This window comes from Rhinopithecus bieti, unplaced genomic scaffold (genome assembly GCF_001698545.2).
Source record: "Rhinopithecus bieti isolate Rb0 unplaced genomic scaffold, ASM169854v2 scaffold_18354, whole genome shotgun sequence".
NCBI classification, from domain to species: Eukaryota; Metazoa; Chordata; class Mammalia; order Primates; family Cercopithecidae; genus Rhinopithecus; species Rhinopithecus bieti.
The window spans coordinates 1,531,239-1,545,680 of NW_016809835.1; the positions used below are offsets into that span (position 1 = coordinate 1,531,239).

General features: G+C 43.3%; 1 protein-coding gene across 1 annotated transcript in view; it reads left to right on the plus strand.

Moving 5' to 3' along the window:
- NAIP (NLR family apoptosis inhibitory protein) overlaps positions 1-9,849 on the plus strand; it is a 49,831-nt gene extending 39,982 nt beyond the window's left edge. Inside the window, 4 exon segments of the mRNA XM_017890588.1 lie at positions 1,128-1,280; positions 1,940-2,026; positions 4,624-4,788; positions 9,073-9,849. Of these exon segments, the coding sequence (XP_017746077.1) occupies positions 1,128-1,280; positions 1,940-2,026; positions 4,624-4,788; positions 9,073-9,437 (770 nt within the window). The 3' untranslated portion in view covers positions 9,438-9,849.
- The last annotated feature ends 4,593 nt before the right edge of the window (positions 9,850-14,442 follow it).

The window sequence follows — 14,442 nt, forward strand, 5'->3', positions numbered from 1 at the left end:
AAAGTACTATTACTAATGCTCTTTTGTAGCTGGGAAAACTGAGACATAAAGAGATTAAGTAATTTGTAATATCCAGCTAAGGAAATGTAGATCTGTGACTCAGAGGAATTTTGACTCTAAAATCTGAGTTCTTAATCCCTAATATAGGCCGGGTATGCTGGCTCACGCCTAATCCCACCACCTTAGGAGACCAAGAAGGGCAGATCACTTGAGGTCAGGAGTTCAAGACCAACCTGACCAACATGGTGAAACCCCGTCTCTACTAAAAATACAAAAATTAGCTGGCATGGTGGCATATGCCTGTAATCCCAGCTACTTGAGAGGCGGAGGTAGGAGAATTGCCTGAACCCGGGAGGCAGAGATTGCAGTATGAGCCGAGGCTGCGCCATAGTACTCCAGCCTGGGGAAAAACAGCGAAACTTGTGTGTGTGTGTGTGTGTGTGTGTGTGTGTGTGTGTGTGTATACGTATATACATCGAAGCTGGAGGTGGTAGTTATATTTGTCAGCANTTTTTGAGACGCAGTCTTGCTCTGTTGGCCCAGGCTGGAGTTTGGTGGCACAATCTCGGCTCACTGCAACCTCTGCCTCCTGGGTTCAAGTGATTCTCCTACCTCAGCCTCCCGAGTAGTTGGGATTACAGGCGCCTGCCACCCACGCCCAGCAAATGTTTGTATTTTTAGTAGAGACAGGGTTTCACCATGTTGGTTAGGCTGGTCTCGAACTCCTGAGCTCAGGCGATCCACCCGCCTCGGCCTCCCAAAGTGCTGGGATTACAGGCGTGAGCCACCGCACCTGGCCTCTTTGTACAGTATTCTTATTGTGCAAATGTCATGTACAAACTTAGAGTTATTAGATGTTAAAGCTGAAGGTGATGCTACTGAGTCAATGCCTGTATTTTTTAGAAGAGAAAACTGTTATCCAGAGAGGGTCAATAATGTGTCAAAATTCACATCAGTTGTTAGTTGCAGAACCTGAACCCAAGTCCAGTGACCTGATTCTTAGATCATGACATCGTGGTAGCTGGTTTTAATTCACTATTATTGAAACAAAATAATAAACTACTCGGCTAATTTTGATAGAAATTTGCAGTATTTTCTAATTTCTGAAAATTCTTGATCTTTTACAGTAAAATTGATTCAAAATTCTCCAAACCTTCATGTTTTCCATCTGAAGTGTAACTTCTTTTCGGATTTTGAGTCTCTCATGACTGCACTTGCTTCCTGTAAGAAACTCACAGAAATTAAGTTTTCGGATTCATTTTTTGAAGCTGTCCCATTCGGTAAGAGTTATAATATTACAATTGTGGTTTAAGATGTTTCTATGGACACAGAGTCATATTAACCACTCTTTAAAAAGAGCCATATTTTGAGGCTGGGCATGGTGACTCATGCCTGTAATCCCAGCACTTTGGGAAGCTGAGGCAGGAGGCTCACTTGAGGTCAGGGGTTTAAGACCAGTCTGGGCAACATAACAAGTCCTCCATCTCTTAAAAAGTTTTAAAAAAATCAGTTGGGCACAGTGGTACCTGTAATCCTAGCTACTAGGGAAGAAGGCAGGAAGATTACTTGAGCCCAGAAGGTTGAGGTTGCAGTGAGCTGTGATGGTACCAGTGCACTCCAGCCTTGGTGACAGAGACCTTGTCTCTTTAAAAAAAGAAAGAAAAAAAGAGAAAAATTGTTTCTTAAATAATGAAGTATATGTGTTTCTAGAATTTTCTTTTTTACCTTTAAGTTCAGTTGAATTTGAAATTTCTAGAATTTTAATGACATTTCTAGTTATCAGAATTATTTTCTGAGCAAAAATTTGTTTTATTTACTTAGTCATATGAATTCAGTCTGAATTATTACATTAATTTCTAATTTCTTCATTTTAAAAATGTTACGCTTTGCTGTGAGAGATGTAGCGGACATAACTAAATTTTTATTTTCCCTTTCATAGTTGCCATTTTGCCAAATTTTATTTCTCTGAAGATATTAAATCTTGCAGGCCAGCACTTTCCTGATGAGGAAACATCGGAAAAATTTGGTATGTTTACAAAATAGTGCTTTTTACGTACTCTTATTCTCTTTCTGCCCAGAATCCTTTTTCTCCTATTTTTAATTAGCCACAAGGAAGCAAGATATGTATTAGCTACCCTTGCTTACTGGAACAAAGCGATAGTGATGCTCAGCTTCTACCCACCAAATGCCTTCACTATAGTTTTACCTCCAGACTTGATCTCATTCAAAGCAGAATGACTTCTAAGAGTACATATTTGGTCATTATAGCACTATGCAATTTCATTGTCAGGTATCTGTTCCAAATATAAGACCTCATAGTTTCAAAGGTTACTAGAATATAGGTAAAAATCTTTTAAGGTTAAGAAAACTCAATATGTGAAACCCTATATTTCATAAAATGATAGCTATAGAATTTAAATACTTTTTGATTTTTAAAAAAATGATTATGAAGGCCGGGCGCGGTGGCTCAAGCCTGTAATCCCAGCACTTTGGGAGGCCGAGACGGGCGGATCACGAGGTCAGGAGATCGAGACCATCCTGGCTAATATGGTGAAACCCCGTCTCTACTAAAAAATACAAAAAACTAGCCGGGCGACGAGGCGGGCGCCTGTAGTCCCAGCTACTGGGGAGGCTGAGACAGAAGAATGGCGTGAACCCGGGAGGCGGAGCTTGCAGTGAGCTGAGAGCTGGCCACTGCACTCCAGCCTGGGCGGCAGAGCAAGACTCCGTCTCAAAAAAAAAAAAAAAAAAAAATGATTATGAAAGTAATGTATGCTCATCGAAAACATTCTAACAGGAAAAAAAAAAATAAAGGGAGGCAGTGGAGACAGGAACTGTAGAGCTGTGCTATTCAAAGTGCTTCTCAAACATAAGCATGCATAAAGATTGCCAGGATCCTCCTCTTCTCTTCCCTTCCTTTGGAGGCACCTAGGTGGGTGGGGGCTGAGGTGGCAGAGGTAGGATCAGGGCCAAGGGGATGGCTGGCATACATCACAGGTTGATTAAGCAAATAATACTGTGAGTATAGCCAGGTGCAGTGGCTCACGCCTGTAATCCCAGCACTTTGGGAGGCCGAGGTGGGTGGATCACCTGAGGTCAGGAGTTCAAGACCAGCCTGGCCAACATGGTGAAACCCCGTCTCTACTAAAAAATACAAAAATTTGCTGGGCGTGGTGGCACATGCCTGTAGTCCCAGCTACTTGGGAGGCTGAGGCAGGAGAATCTCTCAAACCTGGGAGGCAGAGATTGCAGTGAGCCAAGATCAGGCCAGTGTACTCCAGCCTGGGTGACAGAGCAAGACTCCATCTCAAAAACAAACATACAAACAAAGAAACAAAACAGGAGTATAACGAGAGCCACGTTTCCTCACAGTTGGAAAAGGAATTTACTAATACTGAAAGGTGAGGCTAGAACGAACTTTGAGGTATTGGATTAGAATTGGAAATATTGGTCTGGCCTCATGGTTTTTTAACCTATGAACATACATAAATAGATATCTCTGTATATATACACTCATCTCCACATGTCTATAGATACACACATACATATTTCTCAGTTCAGTCAATGGAGAGACTAGAAGGCACTGCAGTAATAATGAACACACCAAGTGCCTAGATACTGATTTCTAAATCCTGTCCTTCCTTAAAGGAACCAGGGTCCTTGCAAAATTGGCTGATTCAAGAACTGAGACAGGGAAAGACAATAAGCCTGGGACATTGTTTTATGCTAGAAAGTATTCAATATATTTCCATGCGTGAGGCCTCAGAAGTTAACTTTCTAATGATCAAATGATCTATAGTGCGCCATGCTAGGAAGGAGTCAAAGTGAAAAGGAAGGTTCTAAAAGTGGTGGACTGTGAGGCTTTAGGGCTGGGAGGCCGGTGCAGAATCACAGAGTATGCCTGGCCCATAGTGGGAACTCAATAAATATTTGTTGACTGAACAAAGCAAGCTTACTTTTCTGTAGCTTCTTCTGACGGACAGCTGAGAGGCCATTGTTTGCCAGTAGTCAGTAATGCTTAGACTTTACCTGTGGGAGACAGCATTCAGACACATCACGGAACTGGCTAACCACACAACAGGAAGTGGACGTTATGCTGAAACAGGGGAAAGAAGGGAATGCATGTGGAAGACCTGAGTCTTTCTTCAAGTCCCTTCAGAAGTGTCCTTCATGTGGGGGAATGAGAAATATCTCTTGAATGTTACTGAAGATACCTATTCAGGACATAGCTGAAGACATTTTCTCAGTACCTCTGTTCTTTAACCTCAGCGGGAGGTGGAATGGGAAAGGAGGTGGCTGAAGGCATTGCAAAGCTAGGAAAGGGAACTGCAGGTCAGGAAAGCTTCATTCTAAACGAGGAAATGGAGATTTAATTGGCAGCCTGGACTTCAGTGCAGGAGAGATTGGTTGGTAGCGGGTGGTGGAGGAATTGTCTAGAGGAGCGAGGAAGATGAAAGCATGTGCTGGCCCTTCTCTTGCCCTCGGAGAGCAAGAGGAATGGCCTCTTTGCTACATGGAGTTTCCTGGACTGTGCATGATGTTTAGACCATGCATGATTTTCAGATTACTGTTGCACAGGAACAAAAAGTACAAAGAGAATAGCTTTTTGGTCTTTTCTGACAGCCTACATTTTAGGTTCTCTTAGTAACCTGGAAGAATTGATCCTTCCTACTGGGGATGCAATTTATCAAGTGGCCAAACTGATCATCCAGCAGTGTCAGCAGCTTCATTGTCTCCGAGTCCTCTCATTTTTCCAGACTTTGAATGACGACAGCGTGGTGGAAATTGGTGAGCTAGTGTTTCAGCTTGCATGGAAGCCAGTGGTATAGCCAAGCTTTCTGCTGCAACATGTCTATATAAACATTTGTCCCTCTAGAAATTTTCAACCCACTTCCTCATTTTCACTATCATACTGTTCCTTCTAGTGTCCTTCTTGGATTTAGGTGCATTCTGGTCAGATTTGGAAGTACAAAAAGGTCTCCCATTTGTGGATATACAAGCCCTCAAATCTGTGTTCTTGTCACCTGGTGTTTCAGACACCTGGTCACATATCCTCCTAAGTACTCCTTTTTAAAACTGAAGATGAATACACACACAGGAGAGTACAAAATCATATATGTACTGCTCACTGATTTTCTTTTTTTCTTTTTCCTTTTATTGAGATGGCATTTCGCTCGTTGCCCAGGCTGGAGTGCAATGGCACGATCTCGGGTCACTGCAACCTCTGCCTCCTGGGTTCAAGCAATTCTCCTGCCTCAGCCGCCCAAGTATCTGGGATTACAGGTGCATGCCACCACACCTGGCTAATGTTTGCATTTTTAGTACCATGTTGGCCAGGCTAGTCTCGAACTCCTGACCTCAAGTGATCCGCCCTCCTTGACCTCCCAAAGTGCTGGGATTACAGGCATGAGCCACCGTGCCCAGCCTAAAAAGGTCTTTTACTTTGCTTTTGAAATATATTTTTTTCAGTGAGTATAGACTTCTATTTTTGGCACGTATTTTCTCTCACATTTCTAGCTTCCATAATATCTTTTGTTTAGGCGGCTGTTGTCTTTTTGTTGTGCTCTTGAAGGTGAGGTATCTTTTCCCCCCTCCTTTGGTGGGATTATTTTAAGATTATTTTCTTTGTTTTCTGTTGTGGCAGTTGCTCTGAACTTGTGTACCCCCCAGAATCCACGTGTTGAAGCCCTAACCCTCAGTGTGATTGTATCTGGAGATAGGACATTTTAGGGCATTTTGTTATGGCCACCTGAGCAGACAACAGCAGCAGGTGCACGCTAATGTGTCCTGCTGGGTTTTCTTTGTATTTACTCTGCTTGTGGTTTCTAGAACTGATTGGCTCTGTGCTTGATGCCTTTTATCAGTTTTGAGAAGTTCTTGGCCAATATGCATATAGCTTCTGCCCGGTTCTTCTCCTCCATTCTTTCTCTGCTCTTCTTGCATATAGCAAAATGACTCAACCTAATTTGGAACCAGGGGAGCCCTTTTTTAGGAACTGAGATTTCTTTTTCTTTTCCTTTTCTTTTGTTTTTTTGAGGCAGAGTCTTGCTCTGTCACCCATGCTGGAGCGCAGTGGCGGGATCTTGGCTCACTGCAACCTCAGCCTCCTGGGTTCAAGCGATTCTCCTGCCTCAGCCTCCTGAGTAGCTGGGACTATAGGCATGCACCACCACACCCAGCTAATTTTTGTATTTTTAGTAGAGACGGGGTTTCGTCATGTTATCTAGGCTGGTCTCAAACTCCTGACCTCAAGTAATCTGCCCACTTCGGCCTCCCAAAGTGCTGGGATTACAGGCGTGAGCCACGGTGCCTGGCCTGAGGAATTGAGATTCTGTCGAGACCTGAAGGAAGAATGACCCAGGCATAGTTGGTAGAGGAGGGATTGAGACATCATTTCAAACAGAGGTAATCACTTAGGTCATAGCCTGGAGTTAAAGAGAACCAGATATATTTGAAGAACTTGGGGGAAAAAAAGGAATATCTGGAGCAAGAGGCAGGAGTGAGTTGTGAGAAAAAGACTGGAGAGGAAAGTACAAGCCCGACTGGAGAGGCTGTGTCGGGTGTGTTACAAGGGCAGGGTCTCATTTTCTTACTGCTCAGCACTGTTATTTTATGTTATTTAAAAAAAACAAAAACAAAAAACAATGACAACTTACAGCCTTTTTCTTAAAGGCCTTGTTTCTTCCTCCTTATGAGGAAGAATTTAATAACATTAAATTTTACGGTCTCTCTCATCCTCATTTACTATAAATTATTTGTGTTTTATTCTTCTCACTACATTAGGTCAAAGCCTTCCTTAGAACTTGAATCTCACTTACAGATTTGAGCCAGTAACCCCTGTCCCTCTCCCTCCTGAGAGCAGGTGTTTTCTCTTCCCAGCACCCAGCAGAGTATGCCTGGCCCATAGTGGGAACTCAATAAATATTTGTTGACTGAACAAAGCAAGCTTACTTTTCTGTAGCTTCTTCTGACGGACAGCTGAGAGGCCATTGTTTGCCAGTAGTCAGTAATGCTTAGACTTTACCTGTGGGAGACAGCATTCAGACACATCACGGAACTGGCTAACCACACAACAGGAAGTGGACGTTATGCTGAAACAGGGGAAAGAAGGGAATGCATGTGGAAGACCTGAGTCTTTCTTCAAGTCCTTTCAGAAGTGTCCTTCATGTGGGGAATGAGAAATATCTCTTGAATGTTACTGAAGATACCTATGCAGGACATAGCTGAAGACATTTTCTCAGTACCTCTGTTCTTTAACCTCAGTGAAGCTACAGTCATAGATTCTAGATTGAAACCAAACTTAACCTTTGCCCAAGTTAGAAAAAAAAAAGAGGTTTAGCAATTAAAAACAAAGCTGGGCATAGTGGCTCATGCCTGTAATCCCAACATGTTGGGAGGCCAAGACAGAAGGACTGCTTGAGGCCAGGAGTTTGAGACAAGATTGGGCAATATAGCAAGACCTTATCTCCAGAAAAAATTGAAAAAATTAGCCAAGCATGGTGGCTAGTCCTGAGTAGCTAGGACTCAGGAGGCTGAGGCGGGAGGATTGCCTGAGCCCAGAAATTCTAGGCTGCAGTGAGTTATAACTGAACCATTGCAACTCCAGCCTAGGCAACCAAGTGACACCCTGTCTCAAAAAAGAATTTTATTTTTTTTAAACCCCAAAACGAAACAACAAAAACTCTGCTCGGTTGACGCATTCCAAAGTCTAGTCAACCTGTGTTCATTGAGAACACAGGGTGTGCCCAGCTTCCGTTTCCTTCAGAGGCTTTAGTCTCAAACAGGAGGGTCCCTTCTGGGCCACAGAAATAGGGCATAGCAGTAGACAGTCAGATGACATGGCTTTAGGAATGTCACACCCCCTTCTCTATAAAAGGGGAAGACATAGTTGCCACAATCTCTGAAGTCCCTTGTAATTTAGTCTGGATTTTTCTTTTTTGTTTTTTCGTGTGTTTTGTTTTGTTTTCTGTTTTGTTTTTTTAGACGGAGTCTTGCGCTGTCACCCAGGCTGGAGTGCAGTAGTGGGATCTCGGCTCACTGCAACCTCTACCTCCCAGGTTCAAGCTGATTCTCCTGCCTCGGCCTCCCGAGTAGCTGAGATTACAGGCATGTGCCACCATATCCGGCTGATTCTTGTATTTTTAGTAGAGACTGGGTTTCACCATGTTGGCCAGGCTGGTCTCAAACTCCTGACTTCAAGTGATCCACCCACCTTGGCCTCCCAAAGTGCTGGGATTACAGGCGTGAACCAGCGTGACTGGCCAACTTAGTCTGGTTTGTAGGCACGATGTGCCTTGGCATGTGACCTCCTGTGAGACCAAAAGAGAAGCTCATATTTGTCCAGGATGGCGAAACTCTCAGCACAATGGCGTCAGTGCTTTAAGACTCGGCTGTACTTCTTTGGTTTTGCTTCTCCCTTATATTTTGCCAGGTGCTTCTTTATTAACCCATCAGCTCTTTGGGTTTTTTAAGGAGATATTTTAAAAATATTATATTAAGCTGGGCACAGTGACGTGTGCTTGTAATCCCAGCTACTTGGGAAGCTGAGGCAGGAGGATCACTTGAGTCCAGGAGTTTGAGACCAGCCTGTGATGGCCAGGCGCAGTGGCTTACACCTGTAATCCCAGCACTTTGGGAGGCTGAAGCAGGTGGATCACAAGGTCAGGCGATCGAGACCATCCTGGCTAACATGGTGAAACCCCACCTCTACTAAAAATACAAAAAATTAGCTGGGCGTGGTGGTGGGCGCCTGTAGTCCCAGCTACTCTGGAGGCTGAGGCAGGAGAATGGCGTGAACCTGGGAGGCAGAGGTTGCAGTGAGCCGAGATCGCACCACTGCACTCCAGCCTGGGTGACAGAGCAAGACTCCATCTCAAAAAAAAAAAAAAAGGAAAAGAAAAGAGACCCACCTGTGTTAACCCAGCAAGACCACATTTCAAAAAACAAAATTATATTGAGCACTTCCTACTAGTAGTGGTGGTGGGAGAGGAGGCTAGTTAAAATAACCTAGTCCACCATTATTGAAATGGAAGTCCTTATGATTCTATTTTCATAAATGTTTTGTTTTTGTAGCCAAAGTAGCAATCAATGGAGGTTTCCAGAAACTTGAGAACTTAAATCTTTCAATCAATCACAAGATTACAGAGGAAGGATACAGAAATTTCTTTCAAGCACTGGACAACATGCCAAACTTGCAGGAGTTGAACATCTCCAGGCATTTCACAGAGTGTATCAAAGCTCAGGCCACAACAGTCAAGTCTTTGAGTCAATGTGTGTTACGACTGCCAAGCCTCATTAGACTGAACATGTTAAGTTGGCTCTTGGATGCAGATGATATTGCATTGCTTAATGTCATGAAAGAAAGACATCCTCAATCTAAGTACTTAACTATTCTCCAGAAATGGATACTGCCGTTCTCTCCCATCATTCAGAAATAAAAGATTCAGCTAAAAACTGCTGAATCAATAATTTGTCTTGTGGCACATTGAGGATGTAAAAAAAGTTGTTCAATTAATGCTAAAAACCAAATTATCCAAAATTATTTTATTAAATATTGCATACAAAAGAAAATGTGTAAGGCTTGCTAAAAAACAAAACAAAACAAAACAAAAAACAGTCCTGCATACTCACCACCAAGCTCAAGAAATAAATCATCACCAATACCTTTGAGGTCCCTGAAAAATCCACCCCAGCTAAAGGTAAACCCTTCAATCAAGTTGATACAGCTAACCCTCTATTGTCCATGGTCAACAGGGAAGGGGTTGGGGACAGATCTGCCAATCTATCTAAAAGCCACAATATGGAAGAAGTGTTCAATTTATATAATAAATGGCTAACTTAATGGTTGAATCAGTTTCATACATGGATGAAACGAGTTTAACACAGGATCCACATGAATCTTCTGTGGGTCAAGAGATATTCCTTAATCCTTGTAGAACCTGTTTTCTATATTGAACTAGCTTTGGTACAGTAGAATTAACTTACTTTCCCTTTATCCACTGCCAGTGTAAAGAGGAAACAGGGGTTAGGGAAAAATGACTTTATTCCAGAGGCTTTTCAGAGTTCAACATATGCTATAATTTAGAATTTTCTTATGAATCCACTCTCCTTGGGTAGAAAATATTTTATCTCTAGTGATTTCATAATATTATTTCCATATCATAGTATTTCATAGTATTATATTTGATATGAGTGTCTATATCAATATCAGTGTCCAGAATTTCATTCCTACCAGTTAAGTAGTTTTCTGAACGGCCAGAAGACCATTCTAAATTCATGATACTACTATAAGTTGGTAAACAACCATACTTTTATCCTCATTTTTATTTTTACTAAGAAAAAAGTGAATTCTCCTCCCCGTGCCCAAGTATGAAATATAGGGACAGTATGTATGGTGTGGTCTCATTTGTTTAGAAAACCACTTACGACTGAGTGCAGTGGCTCACACCTGTAATCCCAGCACTTTGGGAGGCTGAGGTGGGCGAATCATTTAAGGTCAGGAATTCCAGACCAGCCTGGCCAGCATGGTGAAACCCCATCTCTACTAAAAATACAAAAACTAGCTAGGTGTGGTGGCACATGCCTGTAGTCCCAGCCAGTAGGGCAGCTGAGATGCAAGACTTGCTTGAACCCGGGAGGCAGAGGTTGCAGTGAGCCGAGATGGCGCCACTGCATTCCAACCTGGGCAACAGAGCGAGACCCTGTCTCAAAACAAAAAACAAAAAACAAAACCACTTACATTTCTAGCTACATTAAGAATTTCTGGGGGCCGGGCGCGGTGGCTCAAGCCTGTAATCCCAGCACTTTGGGAGGCCGAGACGGGCGGATCACGAGGTCAGGAAATCGAGACCATCCTGGCTAATACGGTGAAACCCTGTCTCTGCTTAAAATACAAAAAACTAGCCGGGCGACGAGGCGGGCGCCTGTAGTCCCAGCTACTCGGGAGGCTGAGGCAGGAGAATGGCGTAAACCCGGGAGGCGGAGCTTGCAGTGAGCTGAGATCTGGCCACTGCACTCCAGCCTGGGTGGCAGAGCAAGACTCCATCTCAAAAAAAAAAAAAAAGAATTTCTGAATATGTTAATGAGCTTGCTTGTGGTAACCATTTATCATATCAGAAAGTATATGTATACCAAAACATGTTGAACATCCATGTTGTACAACTGAAATATACATAATTTTAATTTGTTAATTATACCTAAATGAAACTGGAAAAAAATTCTGGAAGGATGTATCTAAAAATGTTAATAGTGGGTACCTCTAGGAAGTGGGCCTGGAAGCCATTCTTAGTTTTCACTCTCTCCCTTTCTGTACTGCTTTTTGTTTTACTAGTGCCTACATTATTTTTCTATTTAAAACAAAAATAAATCTAGTTTAGCACTAAAACATTAACTGGAGCTACCTCTGGAGGGCAAGAGTACTAGAAGGTGGGATGGATAGTCTTCTTGCTTGTCTGATTTTATATGTAATACCTTTGTAATTAGAAAGGTTGTTAAGCATTATATCAGAATCCAGTTAGGAGACAGAAACCACACAGCAATTTCAATGGGGAATGTTTAATATACAGATGCTCGGCCGGATGCAGTGGCTCACGCCTGTAATTCCAGCACTTTGGGAGGCCAAGGTGGGCAGATCACTTGAGGTGAGGAGTTCGAGACCAGCCTGGCCAACATGGTGAAATCCTGTCTCTACTAACAATACAAAAAAAATAAAAATAAAAAAAATAGCCAGGCATGGTGGTGTGCAACTGTAGTCCCAGCTACTTGGGAGGCTGAGGCAGGAGAATTGCTTGAACCCAGGAGGTGGAGGTTGCAGTGAGCCGAGATCGTGCCACTGCACTCCAGCCTGGGTGACAGAGCAAGACTCCGCTTCAAAAAAAGTAAAAATAAAATAAAAATATACAGATGCTCCTCAACTTACAACAGGGTTATATCCTGAAAACCCATTGTAAGTAAAAATATTGTATGTCAGGCATTTAATATACCTAAACTACCGAACATCATAATACGTTAAAAACTCATAAGATTCCATGCAAATTATTTGTCCAGAGTTTCTTCTAAGGGCTTTTAGTTTAAGCAGGGGTCAGTAAAGTATGGCCCTGGACTGTCTAGCCCTCAAGCTAAGAATGGTTTTTACATTTTTTAAAGCAACAGAGACTATCGGTGGCCTCCAAAGCTAAAATATTTACTCTGTTCTTTTACAGAAAATGAACTACTTCTATGACAAAATACTTTTGAATCATAAGCTTATCATGCCCTTTATTCTAGTTTACATCAGTCTTCATAGGACTCCCAAGTCATCCCTCATTGACCCAACACCTGTCCTCATGGTTGTAAGTCCTCCCTCCTTTCCTCCATCCATCTCTTCCTCTCTCCCTTTCTCTTTCCCTCTCTCCCTTCCTTCCTTTTCTTTCTTTCATAAAGAAAAGAGGTTTAGATGACTCACGGTTCTGCAGGCTTCACAGGAAGTATGGTGCTGGCATCTGCTCCACTTTTAGGGAGGCCTCGGGAAACTTAAAATCATGGCGGAAGGTGAGCACACATGTCACATGACAAAAGCAGAAACAAGTGAGAGATAGTCGGGGGGGGCAGGTTCCATACACTTTTAAATGACCAGATCTCATGAGAACTCAGTATCAACACAAAGATAACACCAAGCCATGAGGGATTTGCCTCCATGATCCAAACACCTCCCACCATGCCCCATCTCCAACACTGGGGACACAATTCAACATGAGTAGAGACAAATATCCAAACCATATCATTCCACCTCTGGCCCCTCCCGAGTCTTATGTCCTTTTCACGTTGCAAAATACAACCATGCCTTCCCAACAGTCCCCCAAAGTCTTAACTCATTCCAGCATTAACTCAGAAGTCCAAAGTCTCATCTGAGACAAGACAAATCCCTTCCACCTATGAGCCTATAAAATAAAAAACAAATTATTTACTTCCAACATACAGTAAGGGTTCAGGGGTTGGGGAAATATTTCCATTCCAAAATGGAAAAATCTGCCAAAAAAGGGGGCTACAGGCCCCATGCAAGTTCAAAACCCAGCATGCCAGTCATTGAATCATAAAACTCCACAATGATCTCCATGTGGCACACTGATATGAGGATTGGGCTCCCAAGGCCTTGGGCAGCTCTGCTCCTATAGCTTTGCAGAGTTCAGCCCCTGAGGCTGCTGTCACAGGCTGGAGTTGATTGCCTGTGGCTTTTCCAGGTACAGAGTACAAGCTGCCAGTGGCTCTACCATTCTGGAGTCTGGAGAACAGTAGCCCTCTTCTCACAGCTCCACTAGGCACTGCCCCAGTAGGGACTCTGCATGGGGCCTTTAACCCCACATTTCCCCTCCACACTGCCCTAGTAGAGGCTCTCTGTGAGGGCTCTGCCCCTGCAGCAAGCTTCTGTTTGGACACCCAGGCTTTTCCATACATCCTCTGAAATCCAGGCAGAGGCTACCAAGAATCCACCATTTTTGCATTCTGTGTGCCTGCAGGCTTACCAACTAATGGAAGCTGTGAAGGCTATGGCTTATGCCCTCCAAAGTAACAGCCCAAGCTATACCTAGGCCCCTTTGAGCCCCTGCTGGAGTTGGAGCCATCTGGATGCAGTGTTCGGAGGATGCACAGGGCCCAGCCCAGGAAAACATTCAGTCCTCCTAGGCCTCAGGGCCTATGATAGGAGGGGCTGCCCCATAGGTCTCTGAAATGCCTTTGAGGCCTTTGCCCCATTGTCTTGGATATTACCACTTGGATCCCTTTCAGTTATGCAAATATCAACAAGTGGTTGCTCCACAGCCTGCTTGAATTCCTTGATGAGAAAGTGTTTTCTATTTTTTACCACATGGCTAGGCTGCAAATTTTCCAAACTTTTAGGCTCTGCTTCCTGTTTAAATGTAAGTTCCAACTTTAAGTCATTCATTTGCTCCCACATCTTAGCACAGGCTGTTAGAAGCAGCAGGCCACATCTTGAATGCTTTGCTGCTTAGAAATTTCTTCTGCCAGATACCCTAGGTCATAATTTTTAAGTTCAAACTTCCACAGATCCCTAGGGCACAAACAGAATGCAGCCAAGTTATTTGCTAAGGCATAACATGTGACTTTTGTTCCAGTTCCCAATAAATTACTTGTTTCCTTTTGAGACCTTGTCAGCCTGGACTTCACTGTCCATATCACCATCAGCATTTTGGTCACAACCATTTAACCAGTCTCTTAAGAAGTTCCAAACTTGGCCAGGTGCGGTGGTTCACGGCTGTAATCCCAGCACTTTGGGAGGCCGAGATGGGCAGATCACGAGGTCAGGAGATCGAGACCATCCTGGCTAACATGGGGAAACCCCATCTCTACTAAAACTACAAAAAATTTTTAAAAATTGGTGTTGAGGCCGGGCGCGGTGGCTCAAGCCTGTAATCCCAGCACTTTGGGAGGCCGAGACGGGCGGATCAC